A 17391-nucleotide genomic window follows, 5' to 3' on the forward strand; every position below is an offset into this window, starting at 1 on the left:
CGAGGATCAGTGCTGGGTCCATTATTGTTTATCATTTATATTAATGATTTAGGATGATAATGTAGTAAACTGGGTCAGCAACGTGCAGCTGACACCAAGATTGGGGGTGTAGTGGACAGCAAGAAAGGTTATTAAAACTTACAGCATGATCTCAACCAAATGGGGAAATGGGTTAAAGTAAATGGTACAAGGAATTTAATACAGACAAGTGTGAGGTGTTACATTTTAGCAGGACAAACCAGGGTGCACAGTGAATGGTAGGGCTCTGAGGGGTACAGTAGAGCAAAGGGACCAGGCAAGAGATTCACAATTCCTTGAAATTGACACCATAGGCAGATAGGGTCAAAAAGTGACCTTTCTGCACATTGGTCTTCATTATCTAGGGTCTGAGTACAGGAGTTGGGATGTTATGTTAACTTGTACAAGATGTTGCTGAGGATGAACATGTTTGTGTGCGAGAGGGAAAGTTGGAGGTTTGGCTGCTACTGTCTCTATTCTTTTCTGTGAGTGACAGAAGGTTGGGAATTGTTATTGGCGCTCTGTTTTTTCTGCGGGGGAAGGGGCACGGGACTTTGGGGTTTACGAGTTTTGTTTCTTTTTCATGACGGGGCAGGGGTGTTTATGTCTTTTCTTTCAACAACTCCCATGGAGTTCCTGTATTTCATAGCTATCTGGAGAAGACAAATACCAGAGTTGTATTGTACATGCATATTTTGACAATAAAATGTACCTTTGAGTATTGTGTGCTGTTCTGCTCACCTATCTCAGGAAAAATATCAATAAGATTAAAGGAGTACAGAGAAAATTTACAAAGAAGTTGCCAACAATTGATGACCAAAGTTATGAGGATAGGTTAACTTTATTTCCTGGAGTGCAGAACAATAGGGGAAAGGTGAGACAATCTTACAGAGGTCCCTATAAACTGGCATCCATTTCTAGAGGAATAGAGTATAGGAGCAGGGATGTGATGTTGAGGCTCTATAAGTTGCTGGTAAGACCTCACTTGGAGTACTGTGGGCAGTTTTGGGCTCCTTTTTTAAGAAAGGATGTGCCGACGTTAGAGAGGGTACAGAGAAGATTCACTAGAATGATTCCTGAAATGAGGGGGTTAACATATGAGGAACGTTTGTCCACTCTTGGACTGTATTCCTTGGAGTTTAGAAGAATGGGGGGGGGGGGGACTTCATAGAAACATTTCGAATGTTGAAAGGCATGGACAGAGTGGATGTGGCAAAGTTGTTTCTCATGATGGGGGAGTCTAGTACGAGAGGGCATGACTCAAGGCTCGAAGGGCGCCCATTCAGAACAGAAATGTGAAGGAATTTTTTTAGCCAGAGGGTGGTGAATCTATGGAATTTGTTGCCATGGGCAGCAGTGGAGGCCAAGTCATTGGGTGTATTTAAGGCAGAGATTGATAGGTATCTGAGTAGCCAGGGCATCAAAGGTTATGGTGAGAAGGCGGGGGAATGGGACTAAATGGGAGAATGGATCAGCTCATGATAAAATGGCGGAGCAGACACGATGGGCCAAATGGCCGACTTCTGCTCCTTTGTCTTACGGTATACAAAATTTGAGGGGGATTGATAGAGTGAATGTATGCAGGGTTACCCCCCTACCCCAGGTTGGGTAAAAGTAGAACTAGAGTTCATAGGTTTAGGGTGAAAGGTGAAATAATTAAGAGTAATCTGAGGAGCAGTTTCTTCATTTGGAGGGTGGTGTGACTATGGAATGAGCAATCAGTGGAAGTAGTGGGTGAAGAATCAATTCTAACATTTAAGAGGGGGGAGTTTGGTCCAATGATGTGTAGAGTTGTGCAGAGTTTTGCAGTTTCTTGCAGTCCTATGCAGAGCACTTGCTATACCAAGTAGATATGCATTCAGACAGAACACTTTCTATGGTGCATCATAAAAATTGGTAAGAGTTCACAGGGACACGCTGAATTTCATAAGAAGGGAGAAAATTTGTTAGGTACTAGCTTTCACCGGAGCCCGAAAGTCAAATCAATTGGCCAACAATTTGGAGCAAACAATTTCACAGAAAGGATAAACCAAAGCCAACATGAAGAATGTTGAGCAGAAATTATTGAAAAATTTAAATATACAGCCAATATCCAACAACTTGAGGTTTTAAAATATTTTGATACATCAGCAATGATTCCACAAATGTACCAACAGTGGCATTATTAAACTTACCCTCAATCTGACACAGCCTCTTCGGGAACCTCGCATCATTTTGTCCTTGGACTGGGGTGGGGGGGGGGATGGGGGGGGGAGAGAGAAGAAAAAAGTAATGTGAACCGGATTTTAAGATACAATAACAAAAAACAGATCAAATTCACATACTGAAACCAATTACAAAGCACGATCTTTCTGATAAGGGAAGAAAAATAACTTTCATTGCACATTAACCAATGAACTATTGGGAAAAAAGCACAATCTTGAATTTTGTTAGAAATAGGGAGCATGAAGTATGCAATACAGATTTGTCTAGAATAAAAACCTCCCAAAAAATCCAAAATGTTACAGTTGGAGGGGGGGGCACATTTTATGACACTCAGGAGAAAAATACATGGGTTGAAAATAGTCACTCCTAGATGCCAATGGCTTAAAAATTATTACTTAATCACCAAATGAACAAATCACAAGCATATATACAATAGCTAATGATGTAAAACCAAAAGCCACAAAAAGAAACAAGGTGGACTACAAATGAAATCATGATATTTTAAATTCTTATTACCAGCTTAATTTGAGCAGAAGGATACTTTTATACACTTACAAAACATTTCTCTATCTGGTACTTTTTTTAAAGTTATCTCGCAATTTTCCACATACAAAAACAATTCTCCAACTAAAACAAAACAATCACATTTAAAACCGTAATGGCTCCAGTGTGGATGGATTGCAGGACAATTAGTTGCGTTAATGGGCACAAGAAAGAAAAAGTTACAGGGAAATGAGGAAGGGAATATGAGAGCTAACATAGCCACTTATCTCCTGCTACAATGTAAAAAAATATACACAAGTAATAAAATATCCAAGTGCAGCATGAATAGGCCATTCAGCCCACTAAGTCTGCTCAACAAGATCTTCTGACTCAATACCTGTCCTATTGTCATGTCCCTTGATCCCACTAATATCCAAAATTCTATTTAATAAAATTCTGAATGCAATCAATGACCAAGTCTCCACCTTCCTCCTGGACAGACAATTCCAAAGAGTCACCATCCTATTTCACATTGCCTCAATCCTGAATGTCTTGTGCCTCACTTTGATGCTGGCTACTATTTCCATTCTCCTCAACCAAGGAAATCATCCTCCCTGTATCTCTGGAATTGTACCCATTTCTATGCAACCTTGTTCCACTCTTTACAGTAGTATAAGATCACAGATCAGGTCCTCAGCGGGCTGTAGAGGCCAATCTGGGATCAACATATTCTGGTGCAGTGTGGGCATGACTTAGTGGTGACTGTGGTTAATGGTTGGGTCCTTTTATTGTTCAGTCGCTCCTCTTTCAGCTGCCACTTGTTCTTTGTGGCACAGCAAAAGCCGCTCTCATGTAGCGCAGCTCCCTCTTGAACAAATTCACTGTAGGGGTATCTATTGAGGAGAAAGGAAATTATAGGTTGGTTAGCCTGACTTCAGTGATTGGGAAGATGCTGGAATCGATTAAGGATGAGGTCTCAGTGTACTTGGACACACATCATAAAATAGGCCATAGTCAGCATGGTTTCCTCAAGGGAAAATCTTGTCTAACGAACGTGCTGGAATTCTTTGAAGAAATAAATAGGACAGACAAAGGAGAATCGCTTGATGTTGTGGACTCGGATTTTCAGAAGACCTTTGACAAGGTGCCACATGAGGCTGCTTAACAAATTAAGAGCCCATGGTATTACAGGAAAGATTCTAGCATGGAAAAAATAGTGGCTGATTGGCAGGAGCCATGGAGTGGGAATAAAGGGAGCCTTTTCTGGCTGGCTGCTGGTGACTAGCGGTGTTCCACAGGGGACTATGTTGGGACTGATACTTTTTACATTATATGTCACTGATTTGGATGATGAAATTAATGCCTTTGTTGCAAGGTTTGCAGATGATATGAAGATTGGTGGAGGGGCAGATAATTTTGAGGAAGTAGAGGGGCTACAGAAGGACACAAGACAGATCAGGAGAAAGGCAGATGGAATATGGTGTCAGGAAGTGTACGGTCATGCACTTTGGTAGAAGAAATGAAAGGTTCACTATTTTCTAAATGGAGAGAAAATACAAAAAACTGATTTGCAAAGGGACTTGGGAGTTCTTGTACAGGATTCCCCAAAAGTTAACTTACAGGTTGAATCTGTGGTGAGGAAGGCAAATGCAATGTTAGCATTCATTTCAAGAGGACTAGAATATAAAAGCAAGGATGTAACTTTGAGACTTGATAAAGCACTGGTGAGGCCTCACTTGGAGTATTGTGAGCAGTTTTGGGCCCCTTAACATCTGCCGGATGATGCTGAGGATGTTCTACGAGTCTGTGGTGGCCAGTGCAATCATGTTTGCTGTTGTTGGGAAGGCTGGGGCTGGGTTCTGAGTTGGATGATCAGCCATGATCATAATAAATGGGGGTGCAGGCTTGAAGGGCCAAATGGCCTACTCCTGCACCTATTTTCTATGTTTCTATGTTGCTATGTTGTGTGCTGGGGCAGCAGACTGAGGGTAGCAGACACCAACAGAATCAACAAACTCATTCGTAAGGCCAGTGATGTGGGGATGGAACTGGACTCTCTGAAGGTGGTGTCTGAAAAGAGGATGCTGTCCAAGTTGCATGCCATCTTGGACAATGTCTCCCATCCACTACATAATGGACTGGTTGGGCACAGGAGTATATTCAGCCAGAGACTCATTCCACCCAGATGCAACACAGAGCGTCATAGGAAGTCATTCCTGCCTATGGCCATCAAACTTTACAACTCCTCCCTTGGAGTGTCAGACACCCTGAGCCAATAGGCTGGTCCTGGACTTATTTCCTGGCATAATTTACATATTACTATTTAACTATTTATGGTTTTATTACTATTTAATTATTTATGGTGCAACTGTAACGAAAACCAATTTCCCCCGAGATCAATAAAGTATGACTATGACTAATTTCAAAGAGAATGTGCTGAAACTGGAGAGAGTTCAAAGGAAGTTAACAAAGATGATTCCAGGATTGAATGGCATGTGAATAATGTTTGATGGCTCTGATCCTGTATTCACTGGAATTCAGAAAAATGAGGTGTGACCTCATTAATCCTATGGAATAGTGAAAGACCTTGATGAGAAATATCCTCTCCACATCCACTCTATGGTGGAAGAGTCTAAGACCAAAGGACACAGCCTCAGAATAAAGGGGCATCCTTTAGAACAAAATTGAAGGTGTATTTCTTCAGTCAGAGTGGTGAATCAGTGGAATTCTTTGCCACAGGCTGCTGTGAAGGCCAAGTCTTATGTATATTTACGGCAGAGGTTGATAGTTTCTTGATTGGTCAGGCCATGAAGGGATATGGGTAGAAGGCAGGAGACTGGGGCCGAGAGCAAAATTGGATCAGCTGAATGGGAGAATTCAGCTCCTATATCTTATGGTCTTACAGTCTAATACAGCAAAAGAAAAATGTGATGTATTGCAACAAATAATTTCCCCTGAACAGGATGGGCAACTGATCAGCTGATTTACCAAATATATTACAAAGTCATTGTGCAAATGTGCATCCTGATCTGAACAACTTCCATCATTCAATAGCCGTACACAGCAAAAATATGGACAGCTTCACTCATTTCACAGGATTTCCTCTCAAAACTAAAAGGCTATGAAAAAATTACCAACAAACTGCAATAACCAGAGCACACATTGTGCAATATCCTTCCAACATATTTCTCAACTCTGATGTAGCCCAGAGCCAGGATATTGTTCAATGCCCTGTCAAAATTTGTAGTAGCCTTGCATCAACTCCAAGTCATGAACAAAATCTTGGTCCATTTTGTGGCAACGACTCCAAATCTCATATCTAGATCTATGCTTTTCGAAATTGCATGCCCCCGAGTTTCCTTTGACTTGTAAATTCAAATACTATCTTTATTCTTCTTAAATAGCCCCTTTAGTGTTAAATGGAAGCAAGATCCCACTATTTCTGTGGGCTCTAACATGGCTGACAACAGCAATCGAGACCTGCAACAGCCATTTTAAAAAGCATTTAAAAGGTACTGGCAAGTAGATAGCTCGGGAGATAACACACTTCTACCTTCACATGTGCTCTACCTTTCTCCATAATTCCAAATATTCTTGGCCGACATCAACTTGAACAGGGATTTCTACAAATTGATAGGCATGTTACACCTTTTCAGCAATACTTTAACAATATTCTTCAATTGTTTCTCCTGTGGTAACGAATTCCCAGATAGACAATGGAGCTCAGCATAAAGAAGCCATTTTGGGAATCTAGTTCTGGACACAAACAATTTGGCATGATCATACAAGCCACAGCAAAACTAGATGCTGGGAACACTAGTCTGGAGGTGGATGCTGATATGTGTTTGTTTATCCTGGATTTATAGGATTATTTGTGCTCCTTCTCTCCTGTATCTAAAGATTGCTACCGTCGAGACCAACAGGGTTTGCTGCTGCACTGTAAACCAGGAGCTTTATGCTTGGAAGTCATATCTTCAATTATCACTCAAAGCCCATGGTGACACACTAAATGTGAATTTCAACTGTAATGAATACCTTTGCCAGGCAATATTTCCCCATAATAAACTCCCCACCTACCCAAAGGACAGGAAGTGGGATACATTTTCCAAGAGCCGACTATGGAGCCAATTGTTAGGGGAAGCACAAACAGATTGGCAGTAATCTTTTGTGCATCTCATATGCTTCAGTAAGCAAATCAACACAACTTGAGCTCAGTCTCCATGAGATTCAAATGTTGCCTGCATATTGCAGCTAAACAACTGAGATTATAACGTCCTTTGTTCTGGATTGAATGATTTCCCTACTTGTCTTGCAAATCAACTGCAACCCAGTGACAAGCTTGTTAAAGTGACAGATTGAATTCTGCTGAAAGAACAAGAAAAACCTTGTCATTATGAGCAGTCTTGCTTGATACTGGTCTACACTGACGGAGAGTCTGTTGTCTTATCAATGGATCCACCACAACTTGTCTAACAACATGTGCAGACACAGGACAGAAATGTATTTTTAGGGCATCAAGATTTGAGAAGTCCACACTGATCTGCTGAGTTAAAAGTTTTTCTAAGATGAAAAAAAAGACACACAACATGGTTGATCAGTTTTCTGGGTTTCTTCTGATGTTGAAACATGAAGATCATATCCAGTGCACTTCTACAGGGATTAAATCCAGTTTCTTCACAGGTGAATATTAAAAAACAAAGGAAAAAATGCAAATTATTGTTTTTAACAGTGTTAGCTCCTGAATAAGAAAAATTGTTGTCTGTGCATTTTATCCTTTCTTGGGTTTATGAAAAATGTGTTATTTGATATGAAACATACTAACAATACACATTTTGGTAAATGACTTATTTTTTTAAGCTGCTAAGTAATGTGCAAAGTATTACACAACAAGGCTTAAAGACTGTTTATTACTTGTTATAATTAACAGCATAACTCTATAATAATGTAGAAACTTCAGCAGGTTCCAAGCCTAATCATTCATTACACAGGCAGTAATAAAATGTGTCAGACTTGAAAGATCAATCATGTTACCAAACAGCACCAAAGCAAGCATATTATTACAATTAAATTACTAATGACAACCATGAAAGGTTGACTTGCAGAGAACAAATAACAGATGACACTCCACGTAAGTGCCATTACAAAGAAAGCACAGCAGTGCCTCTACTTTCTTAGAAGTTTGCAAAGATTCAGCATGTTATGTAGAACTTTGACTTCAGATGAGTGATGGAGCATATACTGGCTGGTTGCATCATGGCCTGGTAAAGAAACACTAATGCCTTTGAATGCAAAAGCCTACAAAAAGCAGTGAACATAACCCAGTCCATCATAGTTAAAGTCGTCCCCACCATTGAGCATATTTACAAGGAAGGCCGTTGCAGGAAAGTAGCATCCATCATAAAGGACTACCACCTTCTAGGGCACTCTCCTTTCTCATTGCTGCCATCAGGAAGGTGGTACAAGACCCTCAGGACCAACACCACCAGGTTCTGCAGCAGCTATTACTCCTCAACCATCAGGTTCTTGAACCAGAGGAGATAAATTCACTCAACCTCACTTGCCCCATCACTTAACTATCCCCACAACCTATGGACTCAAGGCAAGGACTCTCTATGTCAAGGTCTCAATATTTATTCACAAACAAGAGAAAATCTGCAGATGCTGGAAATCCAAGCCACGCACACAAAACGCTGGAGGAACTCAGAAGGCCAGGCAGCAACTGTGGGGAAAAAGTACAGTTGATGTTTCAAGTTAAAACCTTTCAGCAGGGCTGATATTTATTGCTTATTTATTATTAGTCTTTTTTTTTGTTTTTGTATTTGCACAGTTTGATGCCTTTTGCACATTGGTTGCTTGTCCATCTTCATTGCCTTCAGCCCAACTGGGTTATCTGGCCAAGTACTAAAGACCTGTGCTGATCATGTGTTCACTAAGATCTTTCACCTCTCACTAAGGCAGTGTGAGATATCCACCTACTTCAAAGAAGGCTTCAATTATACTGGTGCCCAGAAAAGCATAGTGACCTGCCTCAATGGTGATCACCCAACAGCATTTACACCTGCATTGATTAAGCATTTTGAGAGGTTTACTGATGACATCACTGTCATAGGTCAAATAAAACGTGGTGATGAATCAGTATATAGGAGGGAATTGAAAATCTGGCTGAGTAGTGTCATAACAGCAACCTTTTACTCAATGCCAGCAAGATCAAGAAGCTGATTATTGACTTCAGGTAGAGCGTGCTATGTATTTAATATTTAAATGCTCGACAAACTACCTTTATATTATTCCAGTTAGCACAATTGACCATAAAACCCAACAGTGGTGCTTTGAACACCTGAAGAGCAATCCCAAGCAATACACATCAAAGTTGCTGGTGAACGCAGCAGGCCAGGCAGCATCTCCAGGAAAATGTACAGTCGACGTTTCGGGCCGAGACCCTTCGTCAGGACTAACTGAAAGAAGAGCAAGTAAGAGATTTGAAAGTGGGAATCCTCTGGTTTGGCCGGTTCATTGATTGGCTCTATTTCACTGTTTGGTTCCAGCTTGCATTGTATTGTTGTACAACCGGTTTTCCGTAGATCTGTAGAGAAAGTTGAGAGGGTATACTTGACTTACCAACTGTTAAGTTGCATGAACTCGTTCCATACTGCAACTCAAGGGGAACTGTTGGGCACCCTGGTTGCTGATTTATATATCCCCAATAACATCTGTTTGGTTGGCAAGGTCAGATGAGATTGCCCAAGTTTCAGAAATGTTGTGATAACAAGTGCTCACCACCTGCACATGGTTCTCCATGTTCCAGTACCTCATCTTTTTTTTGGGGAAGTGCCTGCTCTACTAACGGTTGGGCCAGGTCTCATGCCTCAAGTTATGGTACCGTTTACCACCTCCCCCCCCCAAAACAAAAATCTTGAATAACTCCCTCGCCTGGGAACCACTGATGTAGAGTCTCCTCCTCCTGATAAGGCATACGGTGTCGACTTATCCTGCACCAGAAGATTTACCTACCGGGCAGCAACATTCAGCAGGATGGTGGGACCAAGGACAACATCCAGTGCAGGTTCAGCAAAGTTAGAAATGTTTTCAAATCAATGAGCAACATATCAGGATCAACCAAGTACAATGTCAACATCGAGGTAAAGCTGTACCAGAGGTGTATTATGTCCACACTCTTTTACGAGTCTGGCTCCTGGCAGAACAAGCTTGCCAGGCTATCATTCCACATCATGAACCTCTGTATTTTCCAGCCAAGAAAAATCTCCAACCACACCTTACTCCTTCAGAGTCAAGAGCAAGCATTGTGATAGATTGGGCACATGATGAGAAGAAAGGCCAATTCCATCATCATGACAGCACTTCATTGGGCCCCTGAAGAACAGAGGAAAAATGGGAGAGCAAAGACAACTTGGTGCTGTACCATAGAGGCAGAAATGAGGACCCTGAACCAAACCTGGGGCACAACAGAGAAGATGGCCAAGGACAGGGATGAAGGACCTTCACTGATGCCCTACACCAGCGGTGTAACAGGCAGTAACCAACTCCTGTTCATCAGTTCATTAGTGAGACTAATGGCAGGGAGATGCACAGCCTCTGTTGTTGCATGTACCAGGTCCTCATGCTGTGGCATTATTCTGTTACAGCCACATAGGAGAGAAGGTGGTGTGGGAGAGAACAGAGGCCTTGGAATCAGTGTTGGGTTAAGGGCCAGGTCCCCATGTTGGTGCAACTGTGCTCATCTGAATTTGCACGAGATGAGGATATTGCCACATGCTTGTTCTTGCGGAAACCTGACTACAGGACAACATCCCATTCACAATCAATCTTCAGGCCATGGCACTCAGGACATGGGCTAGTAATATTTTATGTGTGACTGTATGTGCTATCATAACTATGTGTACTATGTGCTATGTACTGTGGTGATTGTATCTACTGTACTGTGTTCTGCACCTTGGCCCTAGGGGAATGCTGTTTCATGTCACTGCATACATTTGTATGGTTGAATGATACACTTGAACTTGATACTAATGCAATCACAATCTCTGTCAAATTGTTAAACAAATGATTTATCAATTAATTCTTGTGCACTTTCAACCCATTTTTGCCAAGAGACTGGAGACTATACATTTTTGATAAATTCAAATGAAGGTTTTAGAGTGATTAACAAAAAAAAATTGAATCATAAAAGCATATTGAAGGTGCAAACTACCCCCCACACACAATCGAGATTATAGTATTTTTAATCCTAGTCTCGAGAGTCAAAGCAAAATACAGCATAGAAACAGGCCCTTCAAATCATCAGTCCTCACGCAATTATCAACTGTACATGTACATTAATCGTGTGTTGAACTCATTTTTATTCTCCACACTTTCCTTTCAACTTTCCTGGATTCTACTGGTCTACAGATTTGGGCAGACAAATAAAGGCAGGACATCACACAATGAATGATAGAGGTTTGGGGAATGTTGTTCAACAGAAGGACCTAGATATACAAGTAGATGACTCCCTGACAGTGGTTTGCAGACAGGATGGTGACTAAAGCTTTTGGTATGCTGGCCTTCACCAGTCAGGACAATGAGTATAGAAGCAGAGATATTAAGTCCAGTTGTACAAGGTATCATTCAGTACATGTTTGTAATGTTTTGTTCAGTTTTTGTCACCCTGCCATAGAAAATATTTCATTAACATGGAAAGAGTGCAGATGAGACTTAGGACGATACTGCTGGATTGAGTACTGGAGAGGTTGAGCAGGTTGGCACTTTTCCTAATGGAGCGCAGGAGAATAAGGGGTGATCTTAGAGAGTTCTATAAAATTATGATGGTCTTAGATAGGATGAATGTGTGCTGTCCTTCCCCACTCCCCCTAGGTTTGGGAGAATCAACAACTAGAAAGCATAGATTTAAGGTGACTGGGGAGAGAATTAATAGGAATCTGAGGGACAACTTATTCCACCCAAAGAGCACTCAGTATTTGGAATGAGCTACCAGAGGAGGTAGTTGAGGCAGGTACATGGATAAGAAAGGTTTAGAGCAGGGGTCCCCAACCTTTTTTGCACTGCGGACCGGTTTAATATTGACAGTATTCTTGCGGACCAGCTGACCCCGGGGGGGATAGGGTTGCGAACGGACAAGAGTAGCAGTCAAATACGTTGTGTTTACCCAGAAAAAGACTACAATGACCATGAAGCCTTGCGCAGGCACCGGTGCGCATGCGTGTACCTGCTGATTTTTTTCCCTGCAAATCGTCTTTGGCGATTCTGTTCGGGGGCAGGGGGTGTTAATCACGACCGGAATATATGTGATAAGTGGCTCAATTTGGTTTCTAACAGGGTTTATCTAACGAATTTAACCTTAAACACACAGCGCATATTTTCCTCGCATGAATATAGTGATAAGTCAATTATCAGGGGAGGACAGGGGAGCTTGAAGTAAGTGTTGAACGAACTTCCAGTAGAAGTGGTAGAGGCAGGTTCAATATTATCATTTAGAGAAAAATTGGATAGGTGTATGGACAGGAAAGGAATGGAGGGTTGTGGGCTGAGTGCAGGTCGGTGGGACTAGGTGAGAGTAGCGTTCGGCATGGACTAGAAGAGCCGAGATGGCCTGTTTCCATGCTGTAATTGTTATATGGTTATATAAGTAAGTCAATAGCATCATAACATTTTAAGTAATGTTTGGATATTAAACACACAGCACATATTTTCCCCATATGAACATATAAAATCATTGCAACACACCAATATCGCTGAATCAGTGGGAGCCCTGGGCTTGTTTCCCTGCAACAAGACAGTCCCATCGAGGGATGATGGGAGACAGCGATATTCGAAGGGGGTTCCTTATGTCCAGTCTATTCCGCAATCTAGTTTTTGTTGCATTCATTGCAGAAAAGCCCGCTTCGCAGCGATATGATGTTGGAAATGGAAGCAATGTTTTCAGTGTTTTCAGTGCTTTCGTGGCTATCTCAGGATATTTAGTCTTGACTTTGATCCAGAATGCCAGCAGAGATGCTATGTCACACATACTTTTCTGCCCGCCATCATTTGCAAGCTTGAGGAGTTGATCTCCTTCCCGTGCTGACATGGATGACACGCGGGTAATGACCTCGCATGCGTAATGGATCAACAGTGGGCATGACAAGGAATGAGAAAAGGTGTAGCTGACTCCTATCGCCAAATCGTATCATTTCCTCACGGCCCGGTAGCACATGCTTTGCAGCCCGGCACTGGTCCGTGGCCCGGTGGTTGGGGACCGCTGGTTTAGAGGCATAGGGGCCAAACACAAATGGGACAAGCTTAGATAGGAATCTAGGTCAGCATGGACCAGTTGGGCTGAAGGGCCTGCTTCCATGCTGCACACAGTGGCTATGTAACTTCTCAATTGGCAAGTCTTTGGGATGCCGGAGAAAACCCACGGAGTCACAGGAACAACATGCCACTATGCTGTTCTAGTCCAGTTCCCATTACTGACCATATCACCAGTCGAAAATTTTTTGAATTCTTTGAATTATGATGCAATCACATTGGCCTTTGATCACCTGGACAATACTAATACATATGTCAGGCAGCTGTTTATTAACTACAGCTCATTCTTTAACACAATCATTCCTACCATTCTGATGAAAAAGCTCGAAAACCTGGGCCTCTGTACCTCCCTTCCTCCCTCTGAAACTGGATCCTTGACTTCCTCACTAGAAGACTACAGTCTGTGTGTATTGGAAATACCATCTCTGTCTTTGATAATCAACACTTGCACGCCACAAGGATGTCTACTTAGCCCACTGTTCTACTCTCTCTACACCAAATGACTGTGTGGTTAAGCACAGCTCAAATGCCATCTATAATTCTGCCGACAACACAACTTTTGTTAGCAGAATTTCAAATGGTGACGAGAAGGCGTAGAGGAGCAAGATATATCAGCTAGTTGAGTGGCGTCATAGCAACAACCTTGCACTCAATGTCAGTAAGACCAAAGAATTGATTGTGGACTTCAGAAATAGTAAGACAAGGGTGCATACAACCAGTTCTTGGGTGTTAACATCTCTGCAGATGTATCATGGGCCCAGCATATCAATGCAGTTACAAAGAAGGCACGAAAGTGGCTGCAATTCATTAGGAGTTTGAGGAGATTTGGTATGTCACCAAAGACACTCGCCAATTTCTACAGATGCACTGTGGACAGCACTCTAACCGGCTGCGTCACCGTCTGGCATGAGGAGGAGTCGTGGGGAGAAACACTACACAGGATCAAAATAAGCTGCCGAAAATTGTGAACTCAGTCAGCTCCATCATAGGCACTAGCCTCCCCAGCAACCAGGACATCTTCAAGGAGCAATGCTTCAAAAGGGCTGCATCCGTTATTAAAGGCAATCATCACCCAGAACATATCCTCTTCTCATTGCTACCATCAAGCAGGAAGTATAGGAACCTGAAGGAACACACATGATTCAGGAATAGCTTCTTCCCCTCACAATCAGATTTCTAAATATACATCGAGTACTATCTCACTACTTTTTCCCCTCCTTTTTTCATTATTTAATTTAACCTTTTAAATATATTTATACTTACTATAATTTACTCTTTTTATTATGTATTGCAATGTACCACTGCACATAGCAACAACTTTAACAACAGATGCCAATGATTCTGAAAGTATCTGGAAAATATTTGACATAAAATGCACATATTTATGGACAATTACTCCAAATGGAAAAGGCTAGAAAACATACATGGAGTCATTTGCAACATGAAACGTTTGTCACAAATTAACAATCTCACAACTATTTTGTTAATCCTTAAACCAATTTCAGAGAAGAATCAGAATCAGGGTGGTCACCATTGACATACATTGTTAAATTTGTGGTTTTGCAGCAGCAGTACAGGGCAGTACATTACAACAATACAAGTTACAAAAGAAATTTTAATAAATGAATAAGTAGTGCAAAAAGAGTGCAAAATAATGAGGTAGTTTTCATGGGTTCAGTCTGATGGTACAGTTAATGTTTTGGGTCAAAACGTTGGCTGTACTTTTATTTCCACAGATTCTGCCTGGCCTGCTAAATTCCTTCAGCATTTTGTGTGTCTTGCTTGAATGCAAACAGATTGTTAGCCTTTATTCTAAGACTATCTGAAATCAAGAGACAGAGCTGGCTCCAATTGTTTAAACCACATCAGGAATATTATATACAGGCCTGGCTTTCCTCCCCAGGGAAGGAGAAATGTTTTGAAGATTCACCAGATTGATCCCAGGCTTTGCATGTTTGTCACAAGATGTAGAGATTAAGCAGACCAGGCCAATACACTTCAACAAAAAAAAAGAGATGATCTATTGAAACATAAAAATCGTGCAGGTCATTTGATAGACTGGTTGTGGGGATAATATTTTTCTTAACCGAGGCATCAGTCACCTCTCCCAATGTAGTGATCGGCCATTTAAGTCATGAGAAAGAAGATACTTATTTATGAACACAGTATTTTAGGTCTGGAACATACTGCCAGGAATAATAGTGGAGTCAGATTCAACTTTACCACTTTTAAAAAAAAAGTACTAGTAAGAAAATAATCACCAGGTTACATGAGGAGACCAACAGATTATGTCATGCATCACTAGTGTAGACTCAGCAAGCTAAATGTTAGCCTTCCTTACTGTAGCCAAAACAATGAAAACTGCTCTGAGCATAGTTGAAACACAGTATATAGCTCTGTGAACAATACATGAAGGAGATCACAGTCAGGAGGCACACTGAAGGTTTTGTATAATTCAAGCAGGCATTTGATGAAAGTTACATGAAAACATGAAATTGTTTACGACAAATGTGAATCATACACTTCAGGAGCAAGAAAGCAAAACAATAGCCTTCATTACCCCATGGCAATTCTGTGCATTAATTAAAAATTAATGGACCACATTACTGATCTCTCCTTTTCATTGACTACATCTTTTCTTGTACCAGCACCTGTGACAGTACCAACTTCAGCTCCCTCCTTTGGCCATTGCACAGTAGAACTCCTGTCTCCCACTGATGCATTATTCAAGACACATAATTATCTAACATTTAAAATTCACACAAACGCATACCCGATTCTATCACCTATCATTTGGATAGCTCCAAGTGTTAGGACAAATAAAATCATGCAGGAAGGAAACAAGTCCTTTGGCTCACCATGTCCATGCTGGTCAATCTATACTAAATTACATGCTCCAGTACTCAATTCATAGCCTATATGCCATTACATTTCAAACCGTCATCTAAATACTTCAGTGTTGTGAGGGGACCTGCCTCCAACAAATAGAATTTCTTTCACTCTGAAGTACGAGTACTTCAGTACTTCATTATTTACTACAGATCCAGTTAGGGCCCTCTCATACAAAATCAACGGTAGGACAGTGTCCAATCATGCAAAGTAAAACTCACTGTTATTAACAGTCATCATGGTAGTTCAATGGTATGAAGATTTTTAAAATACAGTGGATTCCGGTTAATTGGGGCCAGTACATTTTGGCCCAAGTAAGCAACTGCCCCAATTAAGTTTTAGGGAAGCAATTACAAAGATAACCAAACTCAAGACAATGTGGAGGAACAGCAGCATCATCACGAAGTACAAGATCAGATTCCTGCGTGCGTTGGTATTCTCCATCTTCCTGTACGCATGTGAGACATGGACCCTCACAGCAGAGCTACAGAGGAAGATACAGGCATTGGATATGACATGCTATCGCAACATCTTGGGCATCTCATACTTGGACCACATCACAAACAAGCAGGTCTGCAAGACCATCCAGCACCACATTGGTCGCCATGAAGACCTTCTCACAACGGTGAAGAAAGCTGAGATGGTACGGCCACGTAACAAGATCCAGTGACCTTGCAAAGACTGTTCTACAGGGAACTGTGAAGGGGAAAAGGAGAGGTAGACAGAGGAAAAGATGGATGGACAACACTAAAGAATGGACAGGGAAAACATTTGCAGTGACCCAGGATCTGGCACACAACCGCGACAGATGGAACAGACTGGTGCAAAGCTTGTCATGATGGCGCCCTGACAACTCCACCAGGAGTTAAAGGCGCAAGGCAAGGCAAGGCAAGGCAATTAGAAAAGATATCAAAAAAAATACAAACTGTTTATCTGAGTAACAATTTATGTACTTAAATGTAATACAGAAAAAACAGAACGCTACCAATACCTCTACTGTACCATAAAACTGTATTAGTTATTGACAAAGGAATTCATACAGTGTGCACTGCCACATTCTTGACTGCAAATAAACAAAAATCAGTGCAGACAGCTAGTGAAGATAATGGACTGCCTTTGTACAATGCTTTAGATGATTGCAACCTTTAAATCTTCTTTTTCATTCTAAACTTCAAGATGATTGTTGATACCTTCAAATGTTGCTCCTAACTTGAAGTAGTGAAATTATTTCATTTTCACTCCCCGCTATTTCTGGCATCTCCAAGCCCAAATGTTTGAAACCACTGTGAGGAAAACAGTTCTGAATTGCCTTACTGCATATTTCTCACCAAACATCAGTGATAAAAATCAAACACATGCAACTAAGTCTATTTAAAAGTCTATTCACTCTAAGTATGGTGTAGTGTCTCACAGTCACACCAGTGCACACCACTGATGTTAGTTGGAAACTGTTCAGCAACAGTCTCCCATCCCAATTAAGTGGCGTAATGAAGG

At 41.4% G+C, this 17391-nt stretch overlaps 1 protein-coding gene across 2 annotated transcripts in view; it reads right to left on the bottom strand.

Moving 5' to 3' along the window:
- The window catches only part of osbpl9 (oxysterol binding protein-like 9), a 201180-nt gene that overhangs the window by 181027 nt on the left and 2762 nt on the right, over positions 1-17391 (bottom strand). For both annotated transcript variants that reach the window (XM_072273759.1, XM_072273758.1), the window contains exon 2: positions 2193-2243. In XM_072273759.1, coding sequence (XP_072129860.1) covers positions 2193-2243 — 51 coding nt within the window. The remainder of the gene's footprint in view (positions 1-2192; positions 2244-17391) is intronic.

This window comes from Mobula birostris, chromosome 12 (assembly GCF_030028105.1).
Source record: "Mobula birostris isolate sMobBir1 chromosome 12, sMobBir1.hap1, whole genome shotgun sequence".
Lineage (NCBI taxonomy): Eukaryota > Metazoa > Chordata > Chondrichthyes > Myliobatiformes > Myliobatidae > Mobula > Mobula birostris.